The 18865-nt window shown below is 44.4% G+C and overlaps 1 protein-coding gene across 3 annotated transcripts in view; it reads left to right on the top strand.

Annotated features, from left to right (window-relative positions):
- COL4A2 (collagen type IV alpha 2 chain) overlaps nt 1-18865 on the top strand; it is a 225417-nt gene that overhangs the window by 47621 nt on the left and 158931 nt on the right. For all 3 annotated transcript variants that reach the window (XM_034758169.1, XM_034758172.1, XM_034758170.1), the window contains one exon: nt 15417-15497. In XM_034758169.1, the coding sequence (XP_034614060.1) occupies nt 15417-15497 (81 nt within the window). The remainder of the gene's footprint in view (nt 1-15416; nt 15498-18865) is intronic.

The following is an 18865-nucleotide window of genomic DNA, read 5'->3' as shown; positions in this document are numbered from 1 at the left end:
ACAACAACTGTGTAATGGGTTGTATCAATCCCACATTGGGCAAGCATTGTGGGGGTACCTATCCCCACAATGGATGTGCAGAGCTCCCTGTGACACAAGTTTATCTGGGATGGGTTTCTTTCATGTTAGATTCACTAGTGTGTGTTTTGTAGGAGGAAGAGAAGATTCCTTCCCCGAATGAGGCATTGGCTGTTTTGGTAATGAATGGCAGTAGTTGCTCATGACTCCTTACACCAGCCAGAAAGGGCATAGGTTGGATCCATAGGTCTTCAGTCAAGACTCCTTTAGGATGTTCATTGCTTCTTGATGAGTGAATATATTGGACTCTTGGAATGTGAATGGCTGTTGGGTATAGGTGGAGTGAATCCATGCTGTCTGAGAAGGCTTCCTGAATGTGCGTGATCTTTTCAGTGAAGTATGATGATAATTCCCCACAGTATTTGTCAGTGCATTCTGCTGCAGGCTGTAGGCACTCAGGATTGGTTAAGTGCATTACCTCCCTGGATGGCTCTTTGGGGCACAATTTGGCATCTTCAGTGGAGGCTGATAGGAAGGTTCTTTTGGCCTGTAATACAGCCTGATCATAGAATTCCTCAGCCTATCTATTTCACGCTTTATCTTCCCCTGCTGGTGCTTAAATTTCCAATCACCTCTCTTCATCTGGCATAAGGTGTCGGAAAACAGATCTGTGTAAGTGATAGGGATAAAGGGGAACCATTTGGGAGCCAGTGTGCTGATGATTGAGGTTGCTGTACAATAATGATTCACCAAATCCTCAACTTCTTTTCCTGCGTGTGGAGTGCTGCTGTCCTCTAGCAGGCTTTGGAACTTGCTGGGAGTCCAAATCTTCATGGTCTTATCAAGATTATGGGTCTTTCTTATGTCCTGGGAGCTAGGAGAGCTCTGATCATTGCTTTAATGAGGAGATGGTCTGTACAAGTCAGTGGCTGTTTGATATTGACCTCTCCAATTCAAAGACTAGGTCCAAAGTGTTATGACTGTCTGAGCTGAACCAGAGATGACCTGTGAAAGTGCAAGAGAGACAAGTGAGATGAGTTTGGGGGTTTTAGCATCTGTCTCCTTGTCAGCATGAATGTTGAAATCTTCCAGTACAACAGTCTGAGGTATTTCACCACCATCACTGTCAAAGTATCAATGAGTTCCTTTTATGAATTTTGGGTTCCCTAGCTTGAGAGTTTTGGCCTATGTAACTTGTAGAAGGTCACGTAGGAAGTTCTATGACAGAGCCAGGAACAGAAATCTAATCAGCTGACTCCCTGTCCTTTTCATTACATGGACATTCTCCCCACTTAAATGAAGATATAAAACACATTAGGTATATTGCTCATAGAGAAACATGCACCTCTAAGAGGTATAAGACGAGGTTCACCTCCACCTAAATGTTTGCTAAAGATTCTAAACTTGTCAAACAGTGAGTGGCCCATTGCATGACAGTTTTAAATGTATCTATAGTATATGCTGGGAAATATAGGTATATTCATTAATTTATTCTGGTTCATATTGTTTTCTTTACTTCCAAGGCATGAACATTTCCTGATTTTTGTTAGACTAACAAGCAGGCTATGTTTGCAAGGACAGAAGTATAATGAAAAAAGGATGTGAAAGAAGGGCCAAATGACATCACTTAATTCATTTAAAGGAAGTTCAGCATTTGGATGTTTATAATCTCAGCATGTTCATTGTTTGTACTGTGATAAGAGCATTTTTGGTGTGCAGGCTGAACCACAAGCCCTATTACAGAATGCAGACAATGTTTGTGAATTGTTGTCTGTTGGTTAGAGCAAAGGATGGAGAGGCTGGAAGGTCTTGGGTCTGAAACTGAGTCATTGGCATGGTGTGTCCCTGGGAAAGTTAGTTGTCCGAAATTCTACAATGTTTTAGAAAGGAACTGAGCTGCAGAACTAAGTAAAAACAGAAGCTGAGTGACAAGTAAATACACCTCTCCACCCGGTTACCTTCTTTAATGCCTATCTGCTGACAGGTTTTGATGGATAGGTCTGGGTTCTTCTGGATCCCGCCACCCACTCAGCAGGGTGTATCGTCTTTTTTTTGCCCTATGAATTTATTTGGCAGTGCCTCCACCCCGCCACCCCCCTCTTCCTGGCAGGGTCACCAGGGCAGCTTGGAAGGAAAATTCTAAACAGGGGGTAACCCCCACTTACTTGCCAGATAGTTGGAGACTCCCAAGAAATAACACAAATGCATACAATATATTCAAACACAGTAATTATTATTAAACAGGAGACAAATAACATAACAGGGTAAAACACTATTCTTAGAGTCACCGGTGCCCACACTGATACCCGTGACTTTCCCGAGTCACAGGACCTGATGTAGCCAATGTAAGATCAGTGTCCCATTAGTATGTGTACTTTGTTGGGGCCCTTGATGACCTATGACCATGATAACTTCTCTGCAGTGGTTTAGCAGTGTGGCTGACTGGGTTCAGTACAGCCCAAAGGACTCACAAGTGGGAGGAGGTGGTAAATCCCTCCACAGGTTTAATATGCAGCAGGTTATAAAATCCCCAAACCCTTACTCCCTGGCTTGAGGGCACAGTTCAGGGAGTAGGGGGTCCCCAAAACAATTTCCCTGACTGACTAACTAACAGATGGTGCACTCACAAACTCCATGAATGATCCTCAGGTTCAGAGATGACTCTGGACTCCTCAGTCACTGCTGAGGGGCTGATCTCTGCTTGCAGGGATCCTCTTCAGACAGGAGTCAGGCTGCTTCTGGTCCCAGGATTTCCCCTCACCACAAAGGGGTGCAGGACACAAAGTGCAGATTACACAACTGTACTAAAATCCACACTGTAGTCTCCTAGCCCAGCATCCAGACACACACACACCAGGCACCAGCCCTGGACTAGCAGACAGAGCCAAGCTGACCATGTGGTGACTGATCTCACCTAGGGAGCTAGAGAACTAACTCAGCCTGGCTGGGGAAGTTTCCCAGCAAAACTCTAAAAACTGGGAGTCATCAGTGGAGAAGGAAAAGCCCAGCGGAGGGATCTTGCTTTCAGGTCCCTAGAAGCCAGTTCTCAGGGGGAACCCTGCATGCAGGCCTGGGACTCACCAGCTCCCCATACAGCCACTCCCACCCTTGCCCTGGTTAGCTCCAGACTGACTCAAAAAATGGCTTCTTCCCTTTCCTGAGCTCCCTGGGAAGGGTATCCCTGGGAGTCTGCCTTGGCTCCCCCTCCCTACCAGGGACAATGTGCCTCTCCCTGAGCTGCCAGCAGAGCCCCAGGAATCTAGGTAATCTTGGGGGTTACAACTGCATGTGGGGTGATGAGCTATTCCTGATAAATTAATTTTATACATTCTTTTGGGAAAATCAAGGCTCCATGTGCTCTGTGGCAATCTAGACCTAAATTTTGTAGCAAGGGCCTGAGGTTTCATTGGTTCTCCAGTGCAGTAAATTAGAAGCTGCTTCAGACTAATTTAAAAAAAAAAAAAAAAGTTCAGCTGAGTTTAATATTAAAAATGAATTCTACAGCCTGTACAGCATTGTAGCAGATTGCTGACTCACCAGTGCAGCACCTCCTGCTGGTCATCTGGGAACTAGCTCTTTTCTAGCCTCAGAGCACCCTCTGCTGGCCAGTGTCTCACCTGCCTCAGGCCACATGTCCCTCCCAGACCCGTGCCCTTTACCTTCGGGTTCTGACCCAGCAGTACCCCCACACTCTGGGTCTCCCCCCACCCAGGGGAACCCCCACCCCTCTACACTCACCTCAGTGGCTACTATCAGTCTTCATATAGCCCCCTCTAACTGGGGCAAACTGCAGTCTGTAATGGCCACTCATCATCAGCAAAGGGGTTGGACCAGCTGCCTCCACCTATTCCCGGGCTATACCTCTGCAGCCCCAATACCTCTTTAGGCCTTGCACAAGGCCTCAACCTGGGGAGTTGCCAGGCTGGAGCTCCCCAGCTCCTCTTACTCTTACTCTTACTCTTACTCTTACTCTTACCCTTCCCCAGCTCTGCTCTGCTCTGCTCTGCTTCAAATACCCTATTCCTAGGCAGCTAGGTGCTTCTCCCTCCCAGGCTGGAGAGAGACTGACTCAGTTCCTGACTCATAGGGCCAGCTGTGGCCTGATTGGGCATGGCCCCAGCTGTGGCTGCTTCCCCAATCAGCCTAACTTTCCACCGGAGCGGGGTAACTGCCCTGCTACAAGCATTAACTGTCGCCGATATTATGTTACGTTTTTGGTTACACTTTTCCCCTCACCTTCTCATTTATGCACTCCCTATCCGTGGCCCCACAAAGTCGCAGGACCTCCTGGTCAACTTCCTCTTGGCACTGGCTAAACAGGCCATCTATAAAACCAGGGAGAGGAGGTTGGCCGATGGAGGTTCCTGTGACTGTGGGGCCTGTTTCCGATCCTCTGTCCGTTCACGTATCCGGGCAGAGTTCCTCTGGGCGACGTCCACTGGCTCCCTTGACGCCTTTGAGGAGCAGTGGGCGCTGTCCGGGGTTCTCTGCTCGGTGTCCCCGTCTGGTTCTCTTCTTTTGACCCTTTGACCACACTCCTGTCCCTGTTTTTACATTAGTTGTCCCCCGTAATTATTTGAGTTCCAGGCCCTGTGGATCCTCCCCTTAGGCTGGGGGGGGGATCCTTTAGCAGTGGGCGGGCTTACGCCCGCCCACTTTCCCGGAACCCAATATGTACAAGCATTAACTGTTTTATTAATTTTGATATTAAATAGATTCTATTTTACCCTCTCCCAATGTTTTCCAATTTTCACTGTAGCCACAGATTTTAGTATTGACAATACATAACTGTACAGTAGAAACCCGAAAGGAAGTGAGGTTAGAGATTGTCAGCTGAAGAAGAAAAAATTTTAAAAGGAAAACTACATTTTCAGTACGGGCTGGTGTAAAACGATCTGCCTCTCCCAGCCATTCCTTCAGCTATCTTAACTGGCAAACAACGTTGTGTAGTTTTATAATAACCAGGAATGCCAAGGCTCCACCTGCCTCAAAGTACTTCAGATATTTCTTCTGCATTCTGAGACATCTCTTCTGCCAAATGAACGATATGAAGAGCTTTTCCAACTCCCTTCTTTTCCTTTAGTGAAAACAAGTCATAACATCTGGAGGAGATAAAAAATACAGGTGGGGCAGGGAGAGACTACTATTTGTATTAGGCTATCAGTAATTCTACCCATGAGAAAAAGATGTTTCCACCTTGACAGGTCTTCATTTTATGAAACATGGATGGGATGTTACTTGCATGTAAATCAGAAATGCCTATTGGAGGAGAAATGTTGACCCCATTCAAGTAAATGGTAAAACCTCCCTTGACTTCAGTGGGGTCATGATTTCATCCTAGGATCTTAACTCCAAAGTAATTTATGTCCACCTTGGCCAAATTACATGGATTGTGAGTTTATGGAATCCATGTGACATCCTGATACCACGGCTTCTGATTTAGTAAATTAATTTTGAACTCTGATGACATCTTTCAGCTAATGAATCAAAGGTGCATCTGGCCAGTCTGAACAGTATGTAAACATTTATATGCAGTGATCTGTAGACAAGGCTGCTTCACTTAAATCGTTTACTGCCCAGCCAAACAGGAACCCTGTCTCTAGGGAGCACCTTTACCATGTGCCCTTTATCAAAGAAAAAATATGTAAACAACAGTTATTCATGATAATAGCCATTCTACAGGAGTTAGAGAGCTCTTGGATCCACTTCAAAATATTTTGCCCTGGACCATATCATCTCAGTACATTGAAATTACATTCTGTCAACAGCTTTCTCCATGTTCAAACAGACAACCAAATCCAGCTGGCCACCCGGGCTTGGGCTATACTCCTGATATGCAATAGCAAATAACAACCTGCTTTTAACACAATTGAATCTGGTCCAATCAGAGCAGGAATTAAGGGGTTCAATAAGGAAACAAGATGGGGCACCTGCATTGAAAAGTGAGTTGGGTCAGTAGGAGCCACAACTCTCAAGGTCTCTTTCTAGTCTCAACAGAAAGGAAACGGTGGGTGTTACACCTGGATGAACAATTTACAATGTAGGCTTGAGTCATCAAATTTAGACTTCTTTCCTGCTTGCAAATTTCCTGCCTATCCCACTTTCCCCCTGTGATTCCTTATCTTTAAAGAGCAGCTGAACGAGGCATAGAGGGACCTGGATGATATACCCTCCATCAGGCCAATGGCTTACCAGATCCTCAGTGACCCACCCACCAGTTAGGTGATGCCTCCCCAGCCTCCTGGCCACTTCTCTTCTGACTCTTGAACAGCAGTCACCCTTAAAGGAGCCACTGCTCTATTTTCCCCACAAAACGAGGCAAAGCCCCCTTACCTTTCAGGTTGCAGGGGTTGCATTTTTGCATAGTAATTTTTCAGGGTGGAACTCAGTTTAAAGTTCCTTATTTTAATGACCAATTGTTCCAATACAGAGAGCAGCCAGCAAATGTTACCTCGGAGGAAAGTGGGAAAATACACTTACCCCACATACACAAGCACATGTCGAAGGTAGGTGGGGCAAAGGAGCAGCCAGGAGAAATTCTACCCGGGTTTTCTCCCCTGGAAAAGCCTCACACGACTGCACTAGCACCAGTGCATCTCTGAGCAGGTATAGATAATAGAGTAGTAAAAGCAGCGACAGGCTTACATTTAATGCTTTCATCATCACTAGTACCAGTGTAATTGCACTGTTTCTTGTTCCATAGCAACAGCCTGGTTTGCACAGGCAGGCTTTGGAAATCTAATAGGTTCAGATGAGCTTCAAAAATGTGGGATGTGTATCTGAACCAGAGTTGAATCCCTAAACCTTTCAAGGTTTACCACCACTTATAGTAATGTGTTCTGAACTAACATGGTTAACTGAGAGCTCCCTCTATTTGCCAAGTTTTGTAGGTGAGTAAACTAGACAGGTCAAATACAGGATTGGTTTATAAATAGACATGCCTCAAAAACACTTCCCCATACATGGAATAAGATCCAGACTTCCTATGTTTCTATTGTTTGAAGCAAATGATATCATTGCTTGGATGTCTTTCCAGAGTTAATGGAAAAAAGCCTTTGGAAACAGAGTAGTTAAATATAGGAATTAATACTTTAGTGAGTAGGGTGCTGTACAGCATTTATTCTGTGCTACCAGTATGTAAACAAACTGCTGTCTGTAAGCGGAGGCAGGGGGAATATATGCCTATAATATAAAACATTGAACAAAAGCCAAATTCAGATTAAAGGCTGGGCTGACAGTCTCTAACTCATTCCATTGTGGAAAAAATTTGGCTCCAGATCATAGTGTAGTGTTACTGTACATACCATGGGCTTGCATTCTCCACTGCCTTACACCTTGCATAGTCACTTACACCTGTGCAATGTGAGGGCAAAATGCTACCAAGTCAGAATGGAAGCATTTTACCCACACTTTGCACTCATTAGCATAGGTACACATGGCATAGGCACTGATTCTGTGCGTGCTCCGAGGCTGGAGCACCCATGGGGAAAAATTAGTGGGTGCTCTGCACCCACTGGCAGCCAAGCTTCCCTCACCCCACCTCCTCCTCCCTGGTGTGTCGTGTCCCCACTCCTCTGCCTACTTCCCAGCGTTTCCTGCCCGGCTGCCGCCAAGCAGTGTTAGCACGCTCCGGGATCGGGGGAAAGGAACGGGAACGTGGTGCGCTCAGGGGAGGAGGTGGGGACTTGGGGAAGAAGTTGGAATATTGGCAGGGAGGGGGTGGAGTTGGGATGGGGACTTTGGGGAAGGGATTGGAATGGGGGCAGGGAAGGGGTGGGGCCTCATTGAAGGGGTGGAATGGGCATAGGGCTGGAGGCGGGGGGGGGGGTCGGGCACCCACGAGAAAGAGGGGAAGTCGGCACCTATGACACATGTTGCAAGTTAGTGGAGAACCAGGCCTTATGGGCCAAATCAGGCCCTCTGGAAAACCATGTCCTTTTGCAAGAAGGCTGTAAATCAAAAATGTATCCTTAAGGCAGCAGAATCAGCTCCAGATTGTTCTGTTGACCAGACCCCTTCCCAAATACAGAAGTTACTGGGGATGTTATTCTCCTATCTGTGGATACCCCAGCATTCTAAGAAAGTCCTCTTTATCTTAAGGTGTCTTCAGAGAGCTGGTACACTTATGCAGAGCCCAGGGACTGCTCCCTAGGTCTCTGTCTCCCATCATATCACATAGCCTTCAGAAATAAGTAGCTTAAATAGCAAAGATAAATGGGAAGTTTGAAACTGTTACTGTGTTAATTGGCTTTTTACATTGGTTTACATCAGGGCAACCTTTCAGAAGTGGTGTGCCGAGTCTTCATTTATTCACTTTAATTTAAGGTTTCCCGTGCCAGTAATACATTTTAACGTTTTTTAGAAGGTCTCGCTCTATAAGTCTATATATTATATAACTAAACTACTGTTGTATGTAAAGTAAACAAGGTTTTCAAAATGTTTAAGAAGCTTCATTTAAAATTAAATTAAAATGCTGATCTTATGCCGCCAGCCTGCTCAGCCCGCTGCCGGCCTGGGGTTCCGTTCACCTAGACTGGCAGTGGGCTGAGCGGGGCCTGCGGCCGGGACCCTGGCTGGCAAGGGTCTGGCGGCTGGGACCCCAGACTGGCTCAGCCCGCTGCCGGTCTGGGGTCCCGGCCCTGCCCGCATAGAGTGGGTACCTACCTTCTCCCTGGTTCTGGCTCATTCTCTTCTCTCTCTGCACTGAGCTGAGGGTGGCGGTGCACTGAGCACAGGGCTGGGGGTGAAGGAGCAGGCTGGGGGTTGGGGTGCAGGGTCTGGCCAGGAGCTAGAATGAGGGAAGGGGTTCAGGGTTGGGGCAGGAGGTTTGGGTGTAGAGCACTTACCTAGGCAGCTCCCATTTGGTGCGAGGGGTGCAGGTGGGGAGTGGGAGGTGCCAGAGTCAGGACAGAGGGCTGGGGGCATGTGAGGGGGGTGCAGGGGTCAGGGCAGAGGGCTGGGGGGTGGGCTGGGATCGGGGGGTGCTCCCAGCCCCCTGCCCTGAGCAGCTCACGGCAGGGGGCTGGAGGGATAGCCCTGATTCCACCCCCTTTCCCCAAGGCCCCGCTCCCGCCTCTTCTCCGCCTCCTTCCCGGTCTGAGCAGCGAGGGCGCTAGGGCGCCTCTTCTCCCCTCGCTCGCAAGGGCCATCAGTGGCAGGGAGGGAGAGGAGGTGGGGCACGACACAGCACGTTGGGGGAAGAGGCAGGGGAGGGGGAAGCTTGGCTGCCAGCGGAGCCTGCCCTACAGCAACAGCCGACAGGACCAAGCTTGCTTCTGCCTCCTGCCCCCGCCAGAGACAGCGGTAGGCGGGGGGCGGAGAAGAGCAGGCTGGGCCGGGCAGGATTTTTAATGGCATGCTGCTCCCTGCCGGGGTCCCGGCTGGGGTTCGGCAGCGGGCTGAGTGGGGCCAGCAGCAGTTGTAGCGTGCCATTAAAAATCGGTTCGCGTGCCGTCTTTGGCACGTGTGCCATAGGTTGCCGACCCCTGGTTTACATCATATTTTCACATGCATGTATTTTCCTGTTTATGTTCTAGCACCTATTTTAAGTTAATATGTAATCATCTCTCTGTAAGGGACAATTCAGCAGAATACAGCTTCTCATAACTCTGGAGTGTCCACATAGTGGCTTCTTCAGGGATACAGAGGTGGGAAGAATACTATGGAGTATGCTGCTTGCATACAACCTTTTGTTGTCTATGGGTGAGATCCCCTGTAGAGTTGCTCAAGTATCTATACTGATTAACTAGGCAGCTTTTAAAATTTATTGTGTAGCTGACATTTTTAAAGGTCTTACTAAGCCGAATGTGTCACAACAGCGCCTTCTGGATTCTGTCTGGTATGTTTTATAAATATGTATTTAGGATGAAAGCCATGCAAAGTAAAAATCCTTATGAAAATATAAATGGAAATCACACTTCTCTTATAAAAGAAGACTGCCATGTACATTTGTTACTAAAGACTGGGTCAAGAATGCTTTATAAATTGAGGTGGCAAAAGAAAATAATTTTCCAAATATTGAGAGATTATTGTGGCATAATTGCCAAATCTAACTTTTAAATGAAAGTAAACCATACAGCCTCCAAACAATGAATATTATGAGCTCTCTTGTGGCTTTCATAGGCTACTAAATGCTCTGTGAAAGTGCCCCTCACTAATAGCAGTTACCAGTCATCTGTCCATCAGACCCTGTTTAGAGAAAGACTCATAACTTCTTTTTTTGGAGATGCAGCACACCTAATCTACATTGCTAATCTCACAGTGTGTGCTGAAAGCTGGGCGGGCAGGCATTTGGCTGGCTACGCCTCCACCTTGTCAGCCCCTTTTGGGCTTGTTAGAACCACAGGTAGCATTATGGCTCCCCTTTCACTCAAGGAGTACAAACAGTGGGGGTCTATCTGCTCCTTGTACGCTCTCTTCCTCGTTGCACATCTACAGAGGGGGAGCCAGAATCAGCACCTAACCAAACTGCTCACTCATTTAGAGCTACATTCTCAGGCCAGGTCTACACTACAAAGCCTATGTCTGCGTAGCTATCCCGGCTTAGCCCCCAGGGCAGATGCAGCATGCCAACAGAAGGAATTTTTCTGCCAACGTAGTAACACCATCTCCCTGAATGACCTTAGCTTTACCAACAAAAGCACTCTTCTGTTGGCATAGTGGTGTCTGCACAGGGCTTTTGCTGGCATAGCTGTGCTGGAGAGGGAGTGTGTTTTTTGTTTTTTTCCACACCCTGATGAACATAGCTCTGGATCAAAGAGAATATTTTCACATTGGCCTACATTAGGAAAACTAATAAGCTGATCTACAGGAGATTGAACATATCATTGAATCTTAATATTCAGAAGGGTGCACTGTCATTTTGCATATATTGTAGAGAATACACAGAACAGTTTTTCAAAACCACCTGCTCTATAAATACGGCTGGTGGCCAGGGCTGTGGTCTGTTCTTTGTGAAAAGTCCTTCCCCAAATGTGTACAAATGTAGGTTCCAATTGCTTTCCAATGAGAGAGAGACACATGTTGCTCCCCTTAGTTTCAATGGGAATTGTAAACATACAGAATTTGGCCCTTGATATGTCGGTCAAGCACTGAAGTTATTGTAGTAATGCATCAAATAAAAAAAGGCCAGACTTTCTTAGGTAAAAAAGAGGCTGTCTTAGCCAAATAATTCTCAGAATATTTGGAGAGTACATCCACACCCACATGCTGCCAATCTACATCTCCCCATCCTCTGGAAATCCAGGCCAATTAAGGTCTTAAGCTTTGACTTCATAGAAGATTTATTGCCCAGTACTCTTAGTAGCTGCTGGATCGAAGGCAGCCAGAGCTTCAGGTGACTGATTCCCATCACACCCTGACAGTCCCTGCGGCATGTTTGCCTGCAAAGGTCAGGCAAGGTCAGGCTCAGCCTCCAACCTGATGACAAGCAGATCAGTGCTGGTTTAATCCATTGCACCCAGCCAGTAACACTCTCCAGGCTGGTTTTGAATGATTTGTTTATAAATTTTGCTAGGAGAATAATTTGGCATGCAGAGGATACAAGGTGTATTCTTTTTTAAATACAGCCATTTTTGAGTGATTACACTTGTAATACAGAGTAATACATTTGAACCACTGAAATTCCTATTTGTCTTGTTTCTCTATAACATGCACAGGCTCATTTTTTATGTCCTTTTATTTTAAAGAAAGCAAAAGAAAGAAACACTTTCAGGTTAGGATTTTATAGACAATGTTTCAGATCAGCATGAGATTTTACAGCTGAGTGTAACCCCCCTGAAACTGTGTGTTTATAAATGAACTAGCAGATCTCACTGATGATGCTATAATGTTCTGCTTTCAAAGGCGTTTGGAATCCTAAACTGACTCTCAAGCCAGAATCTCACCTCAGATACCCGAATATGCCACCCATTGCAACACCACACAAGTATGAGGTTTGTCAGCACTATCAGTCAGATCTTAGCTTTACATTAAGTTCCCAGACTTTCTAAATCACTCTGTAAATCTTAGCTTGGCATAGATGCTGTGACTGAGAGAAATAATAAAGTTACAGTATGCCATGATAGCAGCGAGTACAGTTATTGCAGGGTATAACGTGAAATGCTGCAATAGTATCAAGGACAATGTGGGGCATGCAGAATCTGTTGATACCATGTTGCAATATTTTGAGTATAATCTCCTTAATTTTTAAAGCTGCATGTAAGGAAATGGCCTATATTTCCTGTTTTTGATATACTAGTAGAATTGTACTGGGAGCCTCGTTTGGCTTTGTTCTCTGTCAGAATACCAACTGCTAGGAGTTTGAATGGGCATCCAGGGATGACAATGACTTAAGTGGATTATTTTGTGTTCAATGCTAGCAATAAAAAAATCTTTAAAACATGCGGAAGTTTGAATGGGTAGTTTTAATGGTTTTTGCTTGAGAAAACTGGATTCAGGTCAAAACTGAAAGTCTCTCTAAATTCTCTGCAGAGAATTGCCTTTTGTTGGCTGGACATGTACTGGCATAAGAAATATTGTCTTGGGACAAAAAGTTTGTGAGAACAGAGAGGACAAAATATTCTTTGTTTTGGGACACATGAGCTTTATACTTGCATTTTTACATAAATTTGATTAATATTAAATATGCTAATATTTTATGCACAAGGTTCACAGACATTACTGGCAGTTTCACAGTCTCTCTTATTTGTACATAAATAGTAAAGTCTATCTTCATCTGCAGCAAAATGTTACACATTAACTCCATTCTCCTCTCCAAACACATGTGTAACTCCCATTGACATTAGTAGGAATCACCTGCACTTAAGGAGAGCAGAATACACTCCAAAAGAATTTCACTGCTTGCGCTGCATATAGTATAAGGAAAAGATCACTATAACCTTAAATTACTTACTTTAAAACTGTCTTCAGCATCCCATGGGAAATTATTTTTGTGTCTAATATCCAGTACATACTAACCCAGTCTATAACTCCAGTCTGTCATAGCTTTTGCGTACTCATTATGTCTGCAGTCCTTACTCACACTGAGCCCTTACTCACGTGAGTATCCCAACAGAGCTCAATGTAGAGTTGAAGAACAGTGCTTAAATAAATCAGCCTTCCAATGATATAACTGTGCAAAGCCAAAGTCATTAATGTGTGATGCATATGATAGCTAATGACTAGTGATGAAGAAAATGACTTAGAATCAGTTTAAAGATTGAAGAGCTGAAGGATTAGTAGTAATGACTAAACAATACAAAACTGGATCAATAAATGATTTAACTTGATTACAAACTATAATTCTCACTGTACCTTGGTCTGACTGTGTTTAGACACTATAAAAAGAACTCTCTCTTGGCTATTGAGAGAATATATTTGTACGAATAAAAACACCCTGCACTTACGTTGTATACCTTTCACCTGAAGATCTCAAAGCACTTTCTGTAATTAATCTTCACTGTAAGAAGCCTTAGGATTTCAAAAGAACATGGTTGCCTTAAGATGATAGTTGGATATTTAATGACAAGAAATTGCAAGAAACTTCCTAGACCAAGGGTTCTCAACCTTTTTCTTTCTGAGCCCCTCCCCCCACACACACACATCCCTTCCCCATGCTAAAAAACGTCCATGGCCTGGTAGTACCACAACTGTTTTTCTGCATATAAAAGCCAGGACCAGCATTAGGATGTAGCAAGCAAGGCAATTGCCTGGGGCCTCACACCATAGGGGTCCCCACAAAGCTAAGTTGCTCAGGCTTCAGCCCCAGGTGGCAGGGCTGGGAGCCCTGGGCTTCAGCCCCACACAGTGCGGCTTCAGCTTTCTGCCCTGGGTCCCAGAAAATCTAACACTGGCCCTGCTTGGCAGCCCCCCTGAAACCTGCTCATGGCCCTCCAGTGGGCCTCGGACCCCTGGTTGAGAACCACTGTTCTAGACCATCACCAAGATATGAGAGATTAATGCCGCCTCTGACCTCAGATTCTTCTTCAGCAGACTTCTTGAATTTTAAGCTACAGCTTTGGTTCTTACCTTCAATTTAATTGCACAAGCTCCTGAAATGTCATTTAACTGTTAACACAATTTTCAGATATTCAGCTCAGTTTTCAATAAGTCAGTGTTTATTCACATCTTTTCATGTGCTGTATAATTATACCTGCTTACTGTATTTTTCAGTCCATGCATCTGATGAAGTGGGTTATAGCCCACAAAAGCTTGTGCCCAAATAAATTTGTTAGTCTCTAAGGTGCCACAAGAACTCCTCGTTGTTTTTGCTGATACAGACTAACACGGTTATCCCTCTGAAACCATTAAAATGAATGGAACTGCTGCTATACAGTCACTTTGAGTTTCAGGGGAAGGGGGGGAATATATCTGGAAATGAAAGCCCATGAGCTAACAGGGAAGTACACATTCCATCTACAGGGGGATAATCACATAGAAACACAGATTATTTTAAAAAGTAAGTGCATATCTCAGATAATGTTGTGAGTTTGTATCCAGCTGGTCAGTTAACTAAAATATGAACAGACCTGAGCAAAATGTTAGTGATTACAAAATGGCCATGACTTAGTCACTCTTGTATGGTATAAATGATAAAACATATTCTCCTTCTCAAATGGTGCAGAATTCACTGAATGAAGTCAGGGCATATTATGTCTGGGAGATTATTTTCTGAAATCTTTTGGGAAGCTGAAGACACAATTTCAGTTCCTAGAATACATTTTATCATTTTAGCTATCGGGTTTAATCAAACTTTGGGAAAACTTTGAATCCAAATTAATTTAAATCTTGTATGCCCTAAAACTAACAAAAAAGGAACTTAAACATATGAGAGCCATGAGCGCCTCACAACAAATGTGAGTATTTGTTTTGGGAATTTAAATTATTGCATGAAATAAAACTTAGAATATTCTGGATAGGTCTTGACAATACAATAACAATGAATACCAGGTATTGAATGGTCCACTGCATTGTGATACCTGACTTATACAATACCCCCCTAAAGAATTCAAGCAGCAGTGCTTATGTAATACAGATGTTTGCTGGAGGCATCAAAAAGATGTATGAAACATACTATTCATGATGTGGAGTTATAACAACATTTAAAAATTCTATATCAGTGTAGAAAATCTTGTGTCACAGTAGTTTGTAGTGTTAATCCCCTAATGACAATTTTGAGCATTACTCCTAAAATTCAGACTCAATGCTTTTTTAGGCTGTTATGGCTTTTGCTAAAATGTGTATAACTAGGACCTGGAAATCTACTAATCCTCCTCCTTGGAAAGAATGGATTAAGAAGGCCTAGTCTTTGCTTGGGACAACTCCTAGTGAGCTTACCATTCCAAGTATATGTTTTACTATTTTCTCCTATGTACTGTAGCTGACATTATTTAACATTTTTGTGTGCGTTCTGTTTTCAGGGTGGAAAATCTTACACAGGACCATGTGGAGGAAGAGACTGTAGTAGGGGATGTGAATGTTTCCCTGAAAAAGGAGGCCGTGTAAGTACCAATGTCTTCCTTGTATGTTGCAATGTAGAGGCCAAATCCAAAACTCACTGACATCAGTGCACTTTGGATCAGGCTGTAGGAGTTAAGTATGTTAAATAATATTCTCGCTGAAAAAGAATAATTTATTATTTTACTTCATTATACTTCCTATAGCAGTTTTGGATTGTTTGAATAAAGCAACTAAACGCACATCTGAAACTAAGATTTAATTAAGAAAGAAACATTCTGGAACAAAATGCAGTATCTGGCACTTGCGTGGAGGATTACGGGATTATTATCAAAGGTCTCTCATTATGCAGCATATTAGAACTAAATTATATGGCAAACCACTTCTCCCTGGCTTTTTATGAGGCAAAGCTGCCCTGAATCATATGGCAATGTTAAGCAATTATAAATCCATTCAGTAACCTTCAGTTTTATTGAAATGTGTCTAAAAATTGGTCACGGGGGTAAATATATACCCAGTGCTCATTATTTGCATTAAAGCAGAGGAATATAAGGTTTGTGGGATTTAGAACTTCCACAGAAGGGGAGCCAGTTGAGACACTGTGGAATGCATTGGCACGAAGCAGAAGGGCTGGAGCAATGTTTTGAGGGGAGCAAGAAAAGTATTGCAGGATGAGGTTGCCATCAGTGGTGTATTACCGCCTAGGCCGACAAGGCCTAGGCCAACAAGGCCGACGGCAGCAAATTTGCAGGGGCGGCAAATTTGAGCACCCACGGAGAAGCTCCCCAGCTCCAGCTTGCCTCCTCTGCAAGCGCGCTGCGGCATCCTGTTTCTCTCCCCTCCCTCCCAGCACTTGCTCCATGAAACAGCTGTTTCACGGGGCAGGGAGGGAGCGGGGAGGAGGGGGAACACAGCACGCTGGGGGAAGAGGCAGGGCCGGGGTGGGGATTTGGGGAAGGGATTCAATAGAGGCAGGGAGGGGGCAGAGTTGGGGCAGGACTTTGGGAAAGGGGTTGGAATGGGGGCGGGGAAAGGGTGGAGTCGGGGCGGGGCCAGGGGCGGGCAGGGTGGCAATTATTTCAGGGCCTAGGGATGGGAAAATCATTAATCCGCCACTGGTTGCCATGCAGACCTCCTGACCTGTGCAAGAGTGCATGTCCAATCCTGCAGGATGTAGGAGCCCTAAATGGCAGACTCTGCTACATCTGATACAGTAATTCAGCCCTTTCTGCCCCCTGCTGCTAAGAAAAGGTTAGGAGAGGCAGGCCACACATCCTTGCTGCTGTCTTGAATCCCATGTGAGCTCCCTTTTTCCACTTTCCACTCAGTTTGTGCCAGTTCAGTTTCTTGTTACAGTCCTTGGGCTTGACCCTGCATGGCAGTAGAGGAGGAAGGGTGGTAGGCCACAAAAGGTCTCCTATGCTTAGGGTGATGCTACTTGCTGTCTTGGGAGGTAGATGATGGAGCGACACATTTACCAGTACTGATTGTCCATATCAACATCAGGAGAATACCTCATTACCATATTGTGGATAAGGACTGAACAACAGTGTAGTAGTTATGTTCAGTCTCCATGCCACAGCAGGCCTTTTGGATATTGAGCATCCATATGGAAGGGGATATGTGCAAGGTCATTAAGTGCTTTTAATTACAATGGCTAGGTCCTGCTCCAATTGAAGCTGATTTGGGAGCAGGGGCCACTGACTTAATTGGTACACATTACTCTCAGCATCTGCTGCCTCTAAACCTATTCAGTCAGCATGCTTCGCTCAGCAGGTGTGCATCTTCCCTGCACATCCTTCTTGGTGAACTGTAGGATAAAACTTTTAGTGGTGGTAAAAGGATTCAAGAAGTTGGGTGGGTTGTATTTTTTTTCCTTTGTAATTTTTTCTTATTATCGTCTTTGTCACACAAAGCCAAGTATCAGATTTCTTATACCCATTAGAGATGGTGGAAAGAGTTACTTGCTGAAATACTACCAACTACTGTACCATACTGAAATACTACCAACTACAAAACATTTTGTATTTTTGTATTGGCTGACCAACCCTTATTTCACAGGTTGCTGAATCTATTCAAGAGGAGAAAAGAGCAACCAACCAAACAACTGTGTAGGGCAGTTGAAAATAAACTTGAAAATATTAAAATAGCAAAGTAAAAACTCACTAATGTGCCCTAGTGAGTGAAAGCCTACTATAAATTAATTTATGAAAATTATCAAACTAAGGCAGATTCTGCTGTACTCACTACCCTCAACTTCCTTTGACTTATTTGAGAGTTGAGCATGCTCCTGATACCATTAGGTCATAGGTAAGCAAACATTAAAAGTCAAGGAAGATCTATCACAAAACATATTTTCCTCATTTATTTTGTTATTTGTGGTTCAGTATAATTAGACATGTGTGAATAATGGGGAAAAGGTATTTTACTCAAAGAACTTCACAACATGTTTACAAAATTATTTTTAGTTCCGTAAACTATCACTTTGACAGAGTGTGCACTGGATGCATTTAATATTTGTTGGCCTCTTCAGATGTCACAAGCTCAGCTGTACATCTGGTTTAAGCAACAACTTTTTGCCACTAGAGACTCTGGTTAAATTGGCATAGAGTTTGCTCTCATGCTAGTCCCCAGTGGGCGTATTTGTTCATACAAAACCTCAGTATAAACTGGCCCAATGCTCATTTTCTGTTCTTGAGGTGACTCACTCCATGCACAATAGGCACGTTGCCTATTAGTTATCATTCATAACGAGGTCTGGAGAAGTTGCATGGAGTCTGCTTGTCCTGTGGCTAACTGTGGCTAACATAATCAACCTCACTTTGAAGGGCATTTGGAATTCAACGTATTCAACAAACAATTGGATAAAGAAAACATGAAGCTCTGATGCTAATTAGCATTGCTGCCTCTGGGTACAATTTAGAATTTGGTGGAGGACCCTTTCTTAAGAAGTCTTAAGAAGCAGTACCACTCCTTTGGATTGCTGCTAATTGCTATACATCAAAAGCTGCTGACTGAAGTTAATTCATCAGTACATTAAAAACTTTACAAATAATTGTGAAAACATCTGTGCTGGCTGGCAAGATCTAAAGGGAAACTTGTCACTCATTTTACATATATAAAGTTTCAGCCCTTTCTGCCTTACTTTGCAGCTCTTGCCACAATCAACTCTTCCTTTCCTCCACCCTGAGCCTCTATGCTGCTTTGTTCTGGTACCCGGCCAGGAACAGATGTAAGAAAGCAGGTGCCAGAGAGGCTGCCTGAAGAGTAGGTGCCCCTAGTGACTCAGAGGAGCTAGTACAGCTCCTGCTGACCATCTAGCTTGATGCATGAGGATCCAGCTGGCAAGGCCGGCTCTAACTTTTTTGCCACCCCAGGCAAAAAAGAAGAGCGCAGCCCTGCCGTAACACCC

This window comes from Trachemys scripta, chromosome 1 (assembly GCF_013100865.1).
Source record: "Trachemys scripta elegans isolate TJP31775 chromosome 1, CAS_Tse_1.0, whole genome shotgun sequence".
NCBI lineage: Eukaryota > Metazoa > Chordata > Testudines > Emydidae > Trachemys > Trachemys scripta.
The sequence above is the reverse complement of the archived record's forward strand: the minus strand, read 5'-3'. Positions and strand labels throughout refer to the sequence as shown.